This window comes from Tympanuchus pallidicinctus, unplaced genomic scaffold (assembly GCF_026119805.1).
Source record: "Tympanuchus pallidicinctus isolate F22 unplaced genomic scaffold, pur_lepc_1.0 scaffold15, whole genome shotgun sequence".
Classification (NCBI taxonomy): Eukaryota; Metazoa; Chordata; class Aves; order Galliformes; family Phasianidae; genus Tympanuchus; species Tympanuchus pallidicinctus.
In genome coordinates this window covers 4,630,024-4,642,742 of record NW_026294669.1, presented here as the reverse complement: position 1 = coordinate 4,642,742, position 12,719 = coordinate 4,630,024, and the positions used below count along the sequence as shown (strand labels likewise).

At 37.2% G+C, this 12,719-nt stretch overlaps 1 protein-coding gene across 5 annotated transcripts in view; it reads right to left on the bottom strand.

Annotated features, from left to right (window-relative positions):
- The window catches only part of LRP1B (LDL receptor related protein 1B), a 587,100-nt gene that overhangs the window by 424,562 nt on the left and 149,819 nt on the right, over positions 1 to 12,719 (bottom strand). For 4 of the 5 annotated variants that reach the window (XM_052675647.1, XM_052675649.1, XM_052675650.1 and 1 more), the window contains exon 2: positions 11,754 to 11,879. The exons of the other annotated variant lie outside the window; for it this stretch is intronic. In XM_052675647.1, coding sequence (XP_052531607.1) covers positions 11,754 to 11,879 — 126 coding nt within the window. The remainder of the gene's footprint in view (positions 1 to 11,753; positions 11,880 to 12,719) is intronic. 5 annotated transcript variants of the gene reach the window in all.

Genomic DNA, 12,719 nt, shown 5'->3' with positions numbered 1-12,719 from the left:
TTTACTAGAAAGGGCAGCTACATACAGGTACATATTGGAAGGGCCAGATATAGATAGTCCATACTGGAAGGGGAGGCTATGCAAGAAATTCAAATCCAGAATAAAACACAAAGTTTGTGGAAACTGTGGGTGTTTCATCACTGCTTCTTCTATACTATTGACTTCTCAGTGGCAGTTTCATACATCTTTTAGTATACTTCCTTAAAATGGAAACGGAACATTCTCCTTGACTACACATGAATTTTTTCAGCTATTACAATAAAATATAATCACTGCAAGGAAAAAAATTCTGTTGAAGAATCACACAGTATTTTTTTTTTTTTTTTTATGGATTCAAAACTGCAGGGCTGCTGGCAAGTCACCTGTGAGAACACATACAGCTGAGTCATGAAAAAATTGAATAAGCACACTAAGATTTAGGGATTTTTGTTTTGCCACAAGAAAAGCAACCAAGCTGCCTGGATGAGTGCAGTTTTCACTTCCTTCCCAGACTTAGATCGCTCCCTATTGGAATGAAGTATTACAATTATTTTGAAAAGTTCTTTTTTTAAAAAAAAAATCTACGCTGCTGACAGAACAAGATAAAAGTGATTGCAAGAAAAAGAACTGAAGAGTGCTCAACAATGCTCTGTGGCTGAGTGGATGACAGACTTAGTAAGGACAGGTGAATCACTGCGGGTGTTACGCAGCCTGGGCTGAGATGCAAAGTCTGCACAATTTACACTGACCTACATGGGCTGCTGGAATACTTGGGAACTGATCAGATCCTGCAGCTCTACTGCTGCCCCTCATGAGGCCAAGAGCTGTTTCTCAAGCACCCATTCTACTCAGCCTTTCCTGGCTGTACAAATGGGCAGCAGCAGCAGATCACTGCATCAGCAGTAGCTGTGTGCACACAATGCTAAGCCCTGCCTGTATTATCGATGCTGTCCGCATGAACTGCTGCATGCTCTCATCTTTCTGGGTACCGTTCCTGATAGTAGCAAGCCAAAAAAAAGAAGAGAGCAGATATTCAGGTCAGGGAACATTATATACATCATTTCAACCTATCATCAGCCCAAGTAAATAAATACATCTTTTTCTTTACGTGTAGTTTAAGTCAAAGTTACCCTTGCTCTAGCTTACCAAGAAACATTTATCCATTCGATTTTTTCTTTCCTCCCTGCATTTGAGCTTCAGTTTTTAATGACATTTGCTGTGAATGCAGAATTTCTCTGTCACACGCTAAGGACCATTTTGGACAGGTAATTCACAACAGCTCCTTCCTGTGGCCCAGACACAGAAAGCAAGCCTAAAAGGCCAGTGGCAATGATTTCAAGGACCAAACCTTTAAGGAGATGGGCAGAGAAAGAACAAACTGTTCAACAAATGAATTGTTTCAAAGCCAGTCCTATTTCTTCAGCTGGAGACAGCTTGCCCACATAGAGCGAATTTAAAGATCAGGCTTCTTAACTTGATATATTTGCCCAAGGAGGTTGTGGATGCCCCTTCCCTGGAGGCACTCAAGGCCAGGCTGGATGTGACTCTGGGCAGCCCAGTCTAATGGTTGGCGATCCAGCACATAGCAGGGGGGTTGAAAGTAAATGAGCATTGTGGTTCTTTTCAACCCAGGCCACTCTATGATTCTGTGATTCTATATTATGCGGTTCTTCCACACGTTTTGTTTGCTGTGCCAATCAATCAATCTTTATTTTTTTTAAATCTGGACCTGACAGAAAAGCAGACTTTTTTTTCTCCTAAATTTCAAATCTTTCTCATACTCTTCAGGATCTTTATATTAAAAAAAAAAAAAAAAAAAAAAAAAAAAAGGCTGTTAGAACTAGTAATATATTAATTATGTAACGAAAATAAATGCTCCTGTTAATGTGTTTGATTAACCATACAAAACACTTTATTTGATTTTATTTGTATTTAAGATTTCCTGTTTTCCCTGAAGTATTTATTATCCAAGGCATGATTCTTCTAATCTTAGTTATAAAAGAGTACTTCAGTCCTGGAGTATATCAGCATTTCTCAGATGCTTTTATCATGAATAGATATATTACAACCATGTTAATGAGCTGCTTAGCATTCATATATTAGACTTTTCCTCATTTTATATGGAAATAATACTATAAAAATTCTAAGAATACTAGTTTTATGTGCATGATAATGATGAGATGCAAAGCAAATAAGGAGGAGAAAAATCTGTGGTGGCAGTGAATATGAAATGGATTAGTGCATCATCAATGTGCTTTACATTGGTATAAAATTATTAAGCATGTAATTAAGTAGGATCAATTACACTGTTTGTTTTTAAGGTAATGTTCTAGATATTTTAGACGTTTTATCTTTTGGAATTTAATTTCACACTTTAATGATCTTCTTGTAATTTCCCTCTCCTGCTATGAAGTCACACAGTCAGGATAAGCACAAAACCTGCTACGTATCAGGAAGTGACTGGGGTGTAAGGCCAGGCCAATGTCACTGCAAAGGAAGCTAAGAACAAGGGAAATTAAATAATTTTGTAAACATAAAAATAGTTCAGTTCAGCTGGCCTTGTTCATCAGATGAATTCAAATTCACAGGCTTGTTAGCAGGAAAGAAATTAAGCAGTTACTTGCAGCAACGGCAGACCTGACTTGGCTGACCTCAGAGACATCTCCAGTGTAGCCAAAGTGAAATGAGATGTGGCTTTATAGGATCCTAACGAGTCAAACTGCTGGCCTTCAGCACACTGCAGGCTGCATGCAGGTTGTAGGAATAAATAAACAAAAAACTTACTCTGCATGAGAATCAGTGCTTTGAGTTTATACCTGTTTGATGGTAAATATGAGTTCAGCAGCCTCACAAGGAAATATGTACATAACTTGGGTCCAATGTATAAATGTATGTTCTTCTGAAGAAAAGTATTACTAAATTATTTCACGCTGGGCACATCCAAGATTCACACAGAAATTCACCCTAAATTCCGAGGGCACAGCGCAGGGACCTGCTAAGCCAGAGGCATGTGGGTATCAATGTTTCTTTGAACAACATAAAATGAAAGCATCAAGCAGCACAGAGGCATGAAAATGTTTCATTTCTATCCGTAGCATTTCACCTAGAAGTACTAGGACATACATACAAGCTGCTAAAACAAGGGCGTTCTGGATTCGACCTGTACATCCAAAGTTAACGTAAGGAACTCAATCCTGAAGGATACCTTCAGAATGAGATCTTGTTCATCATTTCCTGTCATGCCTTATTCAAAGAGTAAAATGCAGTGCAGTTGAATTCAGACTTCTGGCAATTGTGAGTTATACTTTTTTTCATACTTATGCATTATTTGTGAACATAGCTTTTGTCTTGCATTATTTCTTCATCCATAGCAAAGTGCCCTCTTTGCTGACTAAACTACTGTGCATTACAGAGCTAAAACCATATCTGAATTCTTATTTTAAATCAGGGCCCTATTTTCAGAAAGAGCAATTTTACTTTTCTTGCAGAAAGCCATCTGCCTGCTAATGAGAGATGTTTTCATCAGTAATTTTGAGAAGAAAAATCGTTATTGCATGTTAGCATTTCCAAAGTGACAAATAAAGAATACCACCCGGCTCGCTATTTTAATACACTACATTTCTCATGGTGTGGGATCTGCAGGCCAGACGTATCATTATAATTATACACATTTGTAATGAGTCTCAGTGCCATCGGGGCTCAGAGTGAAGTAGCATCACCTCAGATAAAAACCTTTCAACAAAAAATTTCATACGTAATAATGCTGTAATTTATATATCTTCACATTATCAAAAATTACCTCCTTACACCAGCAAAGCCAAAAAGGATTTTGATGATGTTATATACTTTTCTTTTTCCTAAATATGTTTTTAAATACTCAATAGACCAGGCTGTGTAACAGCAATTTCTCTACCTCCATTTTTCTAAAGCTATTCCTGGTGCAGATTGGAATGACATCCTAACAACCAAGGCTATCACAATCGACTCGATATTTGGCTGAATTATCACATTTAAGGTGCATTTCACCTTTCCCAAAATACTTTTTCCCCCAATGCTGAATAGTTGACAAGTTGGCAAAAGACAAAGGACTGCTCAGGAAGATAAGAACCAAGGCAGGAAATGAAGGAATAAGGATTAGAGCACTATTGAAAAGAATGAGACCCAAGGGAAGAAAGGGAATCTGTTTAGGATGATGTTCGAAGAAAAGTAAAGGAAGTAAGAGGATGACAAAGAGTTTTAGTACTTTTATCAGCAGAACCACCAAAGCAGAAAATGTAGGAAAAAAAAAAATTAAGTGCCAGCCAAGAGCTAGGGACATATATATGTAGAAAAATGTAGAACTGGAACAAAAGGGAAAAGGCAAATACAGAAGTCCCTGGAATAAATTCACCCACACTACCATTTCACATCTCTTCCCCTCAATCACTAATGTAAAATGGCCAATAAATTTGTGACAGCCCCATGTTTTAGTGATGACAAAAGCTTTTTTTGCCCCCCTCTGCAACTTAGATAATTACTGGTACAGTTCCTTTCAACATAAGGCTATTGCTTAGCTCCTCAGTGGGTACAAAGAAGCACACATATCCCTCCTGTGAAACTAGAATTGCCCCAGAAAGACTGCCCATGCCCAAACTGTGATCACCACTGAGATGTGAATCTTTTTTGAAGCCAAATACTGTGAAGAAGGTCAGGGCTGCAAAACAATGTCTTTATGTTACAATTAACAGCCAGCACAACTTCACATAAGAGAAATTGTGGTAACTCTTGCCACCGTCTTTTTTGACGTCTTCAAAAAATAAAAATGCTTGGGGTAAAAAGTTGCAAACTTGGTCAAAGTATGACTTACTTTTATAAGCTTTTCATAAGATTGATATTTTCTTGTCTTAGTATATATCCCAATAGAATTGTTTCTGTGTAGGAAGTGAAATTTTAGCAAGCAATTAATCCATAAATGAGCTGTTTCACAATTTTAGGTCCTGTGTATCATCCTTCAAAGGCTCTATCCTGCCCTTGTGTTTATTATACCTATAAGTTTCCTCAGGCCTTAAAAGAGAGACTATTTTGCCAGCAATGATATAACTGAATTCCCCATGAACCACTTTCAGAAAGCCATGCTGAAGATAATCAGCCAAAGAAAAAAAAGCAGTATGTTTCTAATGACCATGTTACTGTGAGATGCAATGACCTCTAAATCCTCAAATTCTGATCTTGCTGTTGCATTTTAGTCCAGAAATTACATAGGAAAAAAAAAACAGCTGATGAGCTACAGAATTTATATCTATTTGAACCTAAGCCACTTGATAGCAAATACACAGAATAGAAAAATAAACCATTAAGAACTTCCTGAATGCTTTTAGGTTTTTGCAATTACGAATATCTTTAAAGCAAAAGCAATTAAATTCTACTATCTGCCAAATTACAGTGTTAACCTGACCATTGAATACCATCTTCAAAACAATTATTTCAGAAAATATTTTTTTTTTCAACAAGGAGAAATTACAGCACCCTAAAAAGGAATGCTCCCTGTTGCTAAGGCTTTGAAGAGAATGCAGCATGGTCAGCTGGGTCACCAGGAATATTTCATGTTTCTGATACCAGTTGGACAAACATACCCTGTTGTCTACTCTTTTGAACACGACCTGATCTTCCTTACCCTATTCCAGCTCCCCCATGATATCATGTACATCCATAGATTCATCCTTTACTATTAAATAATAATACATTATAGCAGGCCTAAACTTAAATTTCCCATACTTCAGACTGCAGAAGGCAATCAAACTCCAACCAAAAGCCACAAAGTCCTTCTGTTGGGACCCACCAGTTTGTGCTCAGAGCTATACTGCCATTCAGTGTTACACCAGCACATTTGCTTGACTCTTCTGCACAGAGGCCCAGGCTGCCTGCAACCATTTGAGCACGCCCTAATAATGTTAGGAAGGTGTTTTAAAGTAGGAGCCATGCGATGTATTCACACAAAAATGAAAAAATTGGCTGTATTTGAAGAAGGATAATGCACTTCTTCCAGTAATTTCACAATCTGCTTACGTCTCAGAAATAGTTTTACTGGTCATTGGGAAAGAATAAAAAGGAATTGCCTCTAAATGTTCTCTAGGGTCTCTATACCATCACTTATATACTGTCTGGGAGAGAAGGCATCTAAAAAAAAATGTCACCCTCATTCCAGGCCCATTGCAAGCACTTATAAGCACCCAAAGATGGGGCAGCACAAAGGGAGAAGGAGAAGAACTAAAAGTGAGAAATGAACATCTCCAAAGTGCAAAACCTCTCAAGGACAACTGGGCCTTACTGATAGCTGTCCCACATGCCACACTGGATCAACCTGAACTCCTCTGTAATGCAGAGTTTCTCTCAATGGGGTGCTTCTCCATAACCTTTACTGAAGTCTTAGAGGACACAAGCACAATTGACTTCCATCCTTTCCAGGCTACTTGTCTAATATTCAGTTAACTACCAGAACATCAGCAATCCTATCACAGCAGCAAAATGCCCTTTCCTGGAGAGGCCAAGCGATGAATTTTTCCCCAAACGGTAAAGAAAGGAGAAAGCAGAGGTCAGAAGCTGAAGCCCAGGCAGCAGATGTTTACCTTGGGAGAAGGGGCAGAGAACAAAATATCTGAGCAGGACCAAGCGGCTACATGACAAAAAGCAGTATGGCAGAACAGGTCATAGCAAATACATCCTTGATCATCTGTGGTTACCAACTGCAGTTGTTTCACCAGAGGAAACAACAAAGAGATCCTCATTTGAAAGTGTTTTCTTCCAGATCAGAAAAGTTTGACCTGCTACAACACATTTGTTTTGCTCTCTCAGAAGCACTTCTGTTTACCAGTTAATATAAAAAACATGGCAATACTGTATTGTTATGCTAAGCATTTAACTTAATTTTACATAACCTAGCAAAAGTTTCATAAGATCTGCTAACATTTGTCAGTTTGTTGTGGTTTATGTCCTACAAAAGCTAAAGAAGTTAAACTTCTATGCTATTGCTATGAAAGATCCTGACTCAGAAAAGGAAAAACAAGTAGCAGACATTCATCACCTCGAACAAATCAGTTTAATATGAGTACTAACACAATTATGTGTCTTGCTGAAGAATAGATACAAGCAGCTATTTTACACAGCGGATTTCCAAAGCAAAATTAGAACAGATAAGAACACAAGATCACATTTTTCCGTTGTGTCCAGTATTTTTGACATTTACCTTTAACAGCCTCATGGCACCTCATCCTGAATGCACGGTATTCATTTATTGATCTGGGATTTTCCAAAGCTACTTAAGAGTGGTTTGGGAACCTGACTTCTATTGAACTTCAATGACTCTACACATAAAAGAATTAAGAGCTTTAGGAAAAGTTATCTTCGTTGTTTCATATTGCAGGAGTAACACAGCATCCAATTACCTTATCCTGTGCTGGTAAAAGAACAATTTAGGTACTATATTAACAATTTTTATGCTTATAAAACTAGTCTCAATTAGCAACCAGACAATTAAAAAAAAACTACTTTAGCATACAATATGAGATCCAAAAATGGTATTTCTGGTTGTTGCCTGTATCTTCCTTCAACTATAGTTTAATTGTAATTATAGAAGGTGATATTCCCTCAAAATCCTAGAGAAAGATTATCATCAAAAATCATTTCAACGTCTTACGATAAAGCTACACCTGCTCAAACTTCTAGAATTATGGACCATTCAAATTGATTATTTGTTAATGAAAACTGAAATCCTTTCAGTTTATAAATAGCTACAAATAAATTATCTAAGTGGACTGCATTCAAATATTCATCTGGCTAGCATTTAAGAAATAAATAAAAGGGCAACGGGCTCAGAAGAAATTATAGTTGGGGACAATATGAGAAAATTGCAGTCTAATGATGTAGAGTGAATTGTTTTTGAAATTGTATCACTGCTAGAATAACTGAGTATCAAATACTTTCATGTCTTGATAGTATAATCTGATATTGTAACTCTCTCAAGATATTCTTGATACTCCAGCAAAATTTAGGTTGATAGGCAGCTCTAATGGGCACCTGCATGGTAGCAATCTGCAGCCTGGAACACATCACAAAATGGTGTGAAAAGAGTTCTGAGTATCCTTGTGCCAGACAAAGTCTGCACACAACAAGTATCAGCAAGTACTATAGCATCTTCCTCTGTTTTGTACAGACAATAAGATTCCTCTGTTTCATGGCAAAGAGACAATAAGACACCCCTTGTACTGATCATCACAAAACCCGAACACAATCATGTGGTATGTACCACTCCAGAAAGAAGCTACAGGAAAAGTAAGTAATTTGGTTGCCTCTGTTTCACATTCCTTAGCATGATGCACTCTGACAAAGAACAGTTTGTGAGTTCAGGTTAGAAATAAAACATGCAAAGCAGACAAATCATGAAGCTGATAACACAAAAATCTGTGTGTACTAAACAGATGGAGTCATTTGCAAATAGACCATTTAAGAGTCTGGTCAGTAAGAGGTTGAGGGGCAAACCTGCCAGTAGTATATCAAATCTCTCATTAGGAGGCAGTGTGCAGATTTTTTCTTGGGCATCCACAAAGCTGGTTTAGAGAAGAACTTGTTAGAGCCTCAGCTGTAATGCAACACACACCGATATCTCAAAATGGCAATGCTTTAAGCTGGTGCTTTGATTGAACTTTTGCATTTAAGATATTAACTATACAAAAGCCTATTACTATTTTTGTTTTTTAAAACTCCATTTCCTTCAAGAGTATTTTTGATTCTTTTGTGTTTATCTCAGCAGCATAGCTTAGCAGATAACCCTATAGGCAAAAATAAATAAATGGTAATTAGGAGGAAAAAAAAAAAACTTTGAGAAAGTCCTCTAAACATCTGTCTCAACCTCCAAACCGTCAGCTATCTATAAAGTCAAGCATTCATGGTCAGATTCTGGGGCGCCTGATACAGCTCTATTGATTTCAAGTGAGCTTGCTGATTTAGCCTACTAAAGAACCAAGCCTCATCCGATTAGGTTAAGTACATTGATTTTTGAATCCTTATTTGCAAAAACTTTATGAACAACTTGGAGAGTTATCACCCCAGGAAAGGGTAGAAATTACTTGGACAAGTATTTTATTAGTATTATTTTTATTAAACAATTTTCTTATGAACAGATCATTAATGGTAAAGCAACAATATTTTTTTCCACTAAATTTTTTATTCTGAATTACTGAACCAGGTCCTTTGGTATTAACAAAAGTATCAGCTCCACCAAGAGCAGAATGAATTACTGTGGGTAAGAAAAAGAGAGAACACATGTAGATGCTGCAGGGAATCACTTCTGCTTTTACAAAGCTATTGCTGAGAAGAGTTGGTGGAAGCTGAGAAGTGGAAGGCAGATAGCTGCTGTCTTTTGACTCAGAAAAACAAAGGCCATGACAAAAAGCTCAATTACTTTTGTCCAAAGCTAAAGAACTTTTGCCAGCATCAAGTTCTGCCCCAGCTTCTGCCATCTCAGTGGCTGAATGCAATATTAACTGACACCTTTGTTCTCCTTCATATTCCAGTCCTAGATGTCTCTATCCCTTTATTTTTAATTAAGGTAGTAAAGGGGGCTAGATTGCATGATTCCAGGCAGATTCTTGAGAAAAACTGTTTCTGCAATGATACCATGTGTTTGTACAGACCAGTGAATTTCAAGATATTTCAAGGTATGGTTCAAATCTTGGTTAAAATGCCAATAGGAGGGAGAACACAAAAATATTTTGTTCATATGAGTTTTCTGCAAATAAATGGTTGAGAGATGAGACTAATAAGACTTTTCATATTCTCACCATGGGAAATGCTGCAGCAAGAGAATTTCTCACTTTTTAGACACCTTGACATCCTCACGGGAGAGAGGCAAAGAAATTCCACTGGCAGAAAAAGCTTTGATCGATGTTTGCATGTTATTAGAACCCAGAAAACCCTATTGCTAGGCACAAATCTGCAGAAAATCAATCAAACTTCATTTGCTTATGGCTACAGGAACCGCTAGCAACGTCTGTCAAGCCACACCAAATAATTTACCTTATGTAAGTCATCAAGGAGCTGAAAAATAGAAGCTGCATTTATCTATAAACAAACAGACAGAAAATGTACTAAAGCTAGAAGGTGCTGAGTTCCTGGCATTAACACCAGACTTGTCAAATATAAGGGTATTTTAAGGTGGTTTTTAACTCCTTGCAGGGTGATACAAAACGGTCGGCATGAAAATTATGGAATATGATATTCATCTCCAGTGAGAAGCAACCTACCTGATGAAACTAGAGTACAGAAAAGCAACAACGCTAATGTTAACTTTGGACTTCGGACAATATAAGCAATGCATCCTACAGAAAATGTTAGTGCTTGCAAAGGAAAAGTTGTTTCCAAAAGGATTTGACTGGCTGATGTCAGAAGATAGCAGGCTTGTTTTCCCACTTTAATTCCCTTTCTTCTAGTTATCAATAAACTTCAGAGGTTATGTTTTTAACCCACTGTGATTCTGAATGGCTTCACTGAACACATATCTTATGATTCAGTACAATAAACATGCAGAGTTCTTGGAAGGGAAATAACCAGAAATCTAGCAGCAGCTGGATACAAAACTATGTGCAAAACACCTGGAAGCAGAATAAAACCTGCGTTTGTGACAATCTCCATGTTCTTACCACAGTCTTCATTAGAAAGCTGAAAGATTTTAAGCTGTCAATACGCTATGCTTCAATGTCATCTTTACAGATATCAGCTTAAAGATAACAGTGATCGATCAGCAGCACAGAAATAAAATCCTGAGTACACCTGAGGCTTTCAAATGCAACACTTTGTTTTTAAAAATCCCCAGAAGTTTCACAAGCACTTCATGAGAGCACCCTCACCTCAGCCCCAGAAGCAATTTCCCTATCAATTTCAGAAACAAATGGTGAAAGGTTGCAATCAACTGTACAGTATTTGCCAACCAGAAATGCTTTGCTTTCTGTCTCGTGTTAAAGATCAGGCTCTTAAACATTGTCTGATGTTCAATTCTTTTCTTTAATTTTAATAGTAAACTACAATTCTAGCCTTTTTGATTGCAAACATTGCTTTGATGCAAAATACATGTTTCTTCTCTCGCATTAAGTGATTATTCTGTGGATAAAAATCAGGAAATTCACTCATTTTCCCCAGAAAGCAAGAAACATATTAAGATTTAATATCACCTCATCAGTAGTCTAAAAGGCAGATAAGAAAAATAGTCTGTAAGGTTTTTGCTCTGGTCCTCAGAAGCTCTTAGCCACATTAAAAAAAATAATAATAATAAAAAGACCTTTTATTATAATTAACATGTTTTATTAAAGCTTTCTCTCCTTTTCTTCTTTTCTCCTCATAGTTCTTACATCTGCTTTCATTTCTCCCTTTGATGTTTGTATGCTCTTCATACTTTTATGGAAAACACTCTGCACTACTTATTTCCATCCAGCCATCCCTCTTTTCAGAGCACATTTTCCCCATGCCTGACTTTGTCCCTGCCCTCTACAGCTCAGTGAGAGCATAGGGAACATATCCTCTGGTGACAGTGTTCATAATAAGGTGGCACATGAACAAAACACCTTCCATTTCTTTCAGCTCTCACCTAGATACTGGAAGTAATGCATTTCCTTGATTGGAAAAAAATTATTAATTAAAAAAATAAAAGCACAGCCTATGCCTGTTACACAGTTACTGCAAATACAAACTATACCTTTAAAGGGAAGATAAAATAAGGTGAGAAAATTGGCACTTTCTTTACTTACATGTGTCTACAGACTCATCTGAATCATCGGGGCAGTCGGGTTCTCCATCACACAGCCAGTGCTGGGAGACACAAGTCACGCGATCACGGCACAGAAACTCTCCTACATCACATAAATGATGTTCCTCTGAAAACAAGAATGTTTTAGAATGAGGTAAATTAAAAAGAAAAAAAAAAAAAAAAGGAAAAAGTGACAAAATGAAAGTTAAAAGTGGAAAATAAAGTGAAATATTGATGTTGAAATCAGGCATCAATACAAAGAACAGAAACAGCATGAAGCAATTATGTGATGAGGTGCCTAAAGGCAGTGACCTTACACAGGGAGGATAGCCCTAAAATTCTGGTACGTCCCATAATCATTCCAATCAGACATGAACAGGATTAGCACCAACTTACTTCTATGATGAAGAACATTAAGAATTCCTATTCTCCAGCTCTTTCACTATTAAGTAAATTTGTTAAACACATAAATTCAATAACCTTTAATTTTATGCTTTCATTTTTGAAGCCTCGCACACACAAAGTATTATCTGACTTCAACCACCAAAATCTGAAATCTTGGAGATATGGAAGACCTAGTTAACAGAAGATTACTCATTAACTAACTACTCTGCCATTAATTAAAACTCACAAAGCCTCCATGCAACGTATCTTATATTCAATTTATTGATGCATTAATTGCAGTAGTTCTGTCCACAACTGTAGAGCACAGGAAAGGCTCCTTACAGATAGAACAGAGGAGCACCTTCACTGGAATCAGTACTGTTACAGAGATAGAAAAATGAATATATAGGAAAGAAAGAACTGAACTTAATTCTACCTGTAGATCTACTCACAAGCTTGGTTCACAGCAAAAAACAATGGATATGTTTACATGTTACTAATCACTGCTAGCATACCTCAAGTCATTGTCCTCTTAGTCCGCTAGCTCCACCAACTTTTGGACTGATTTGCTCCCATGCAAGAC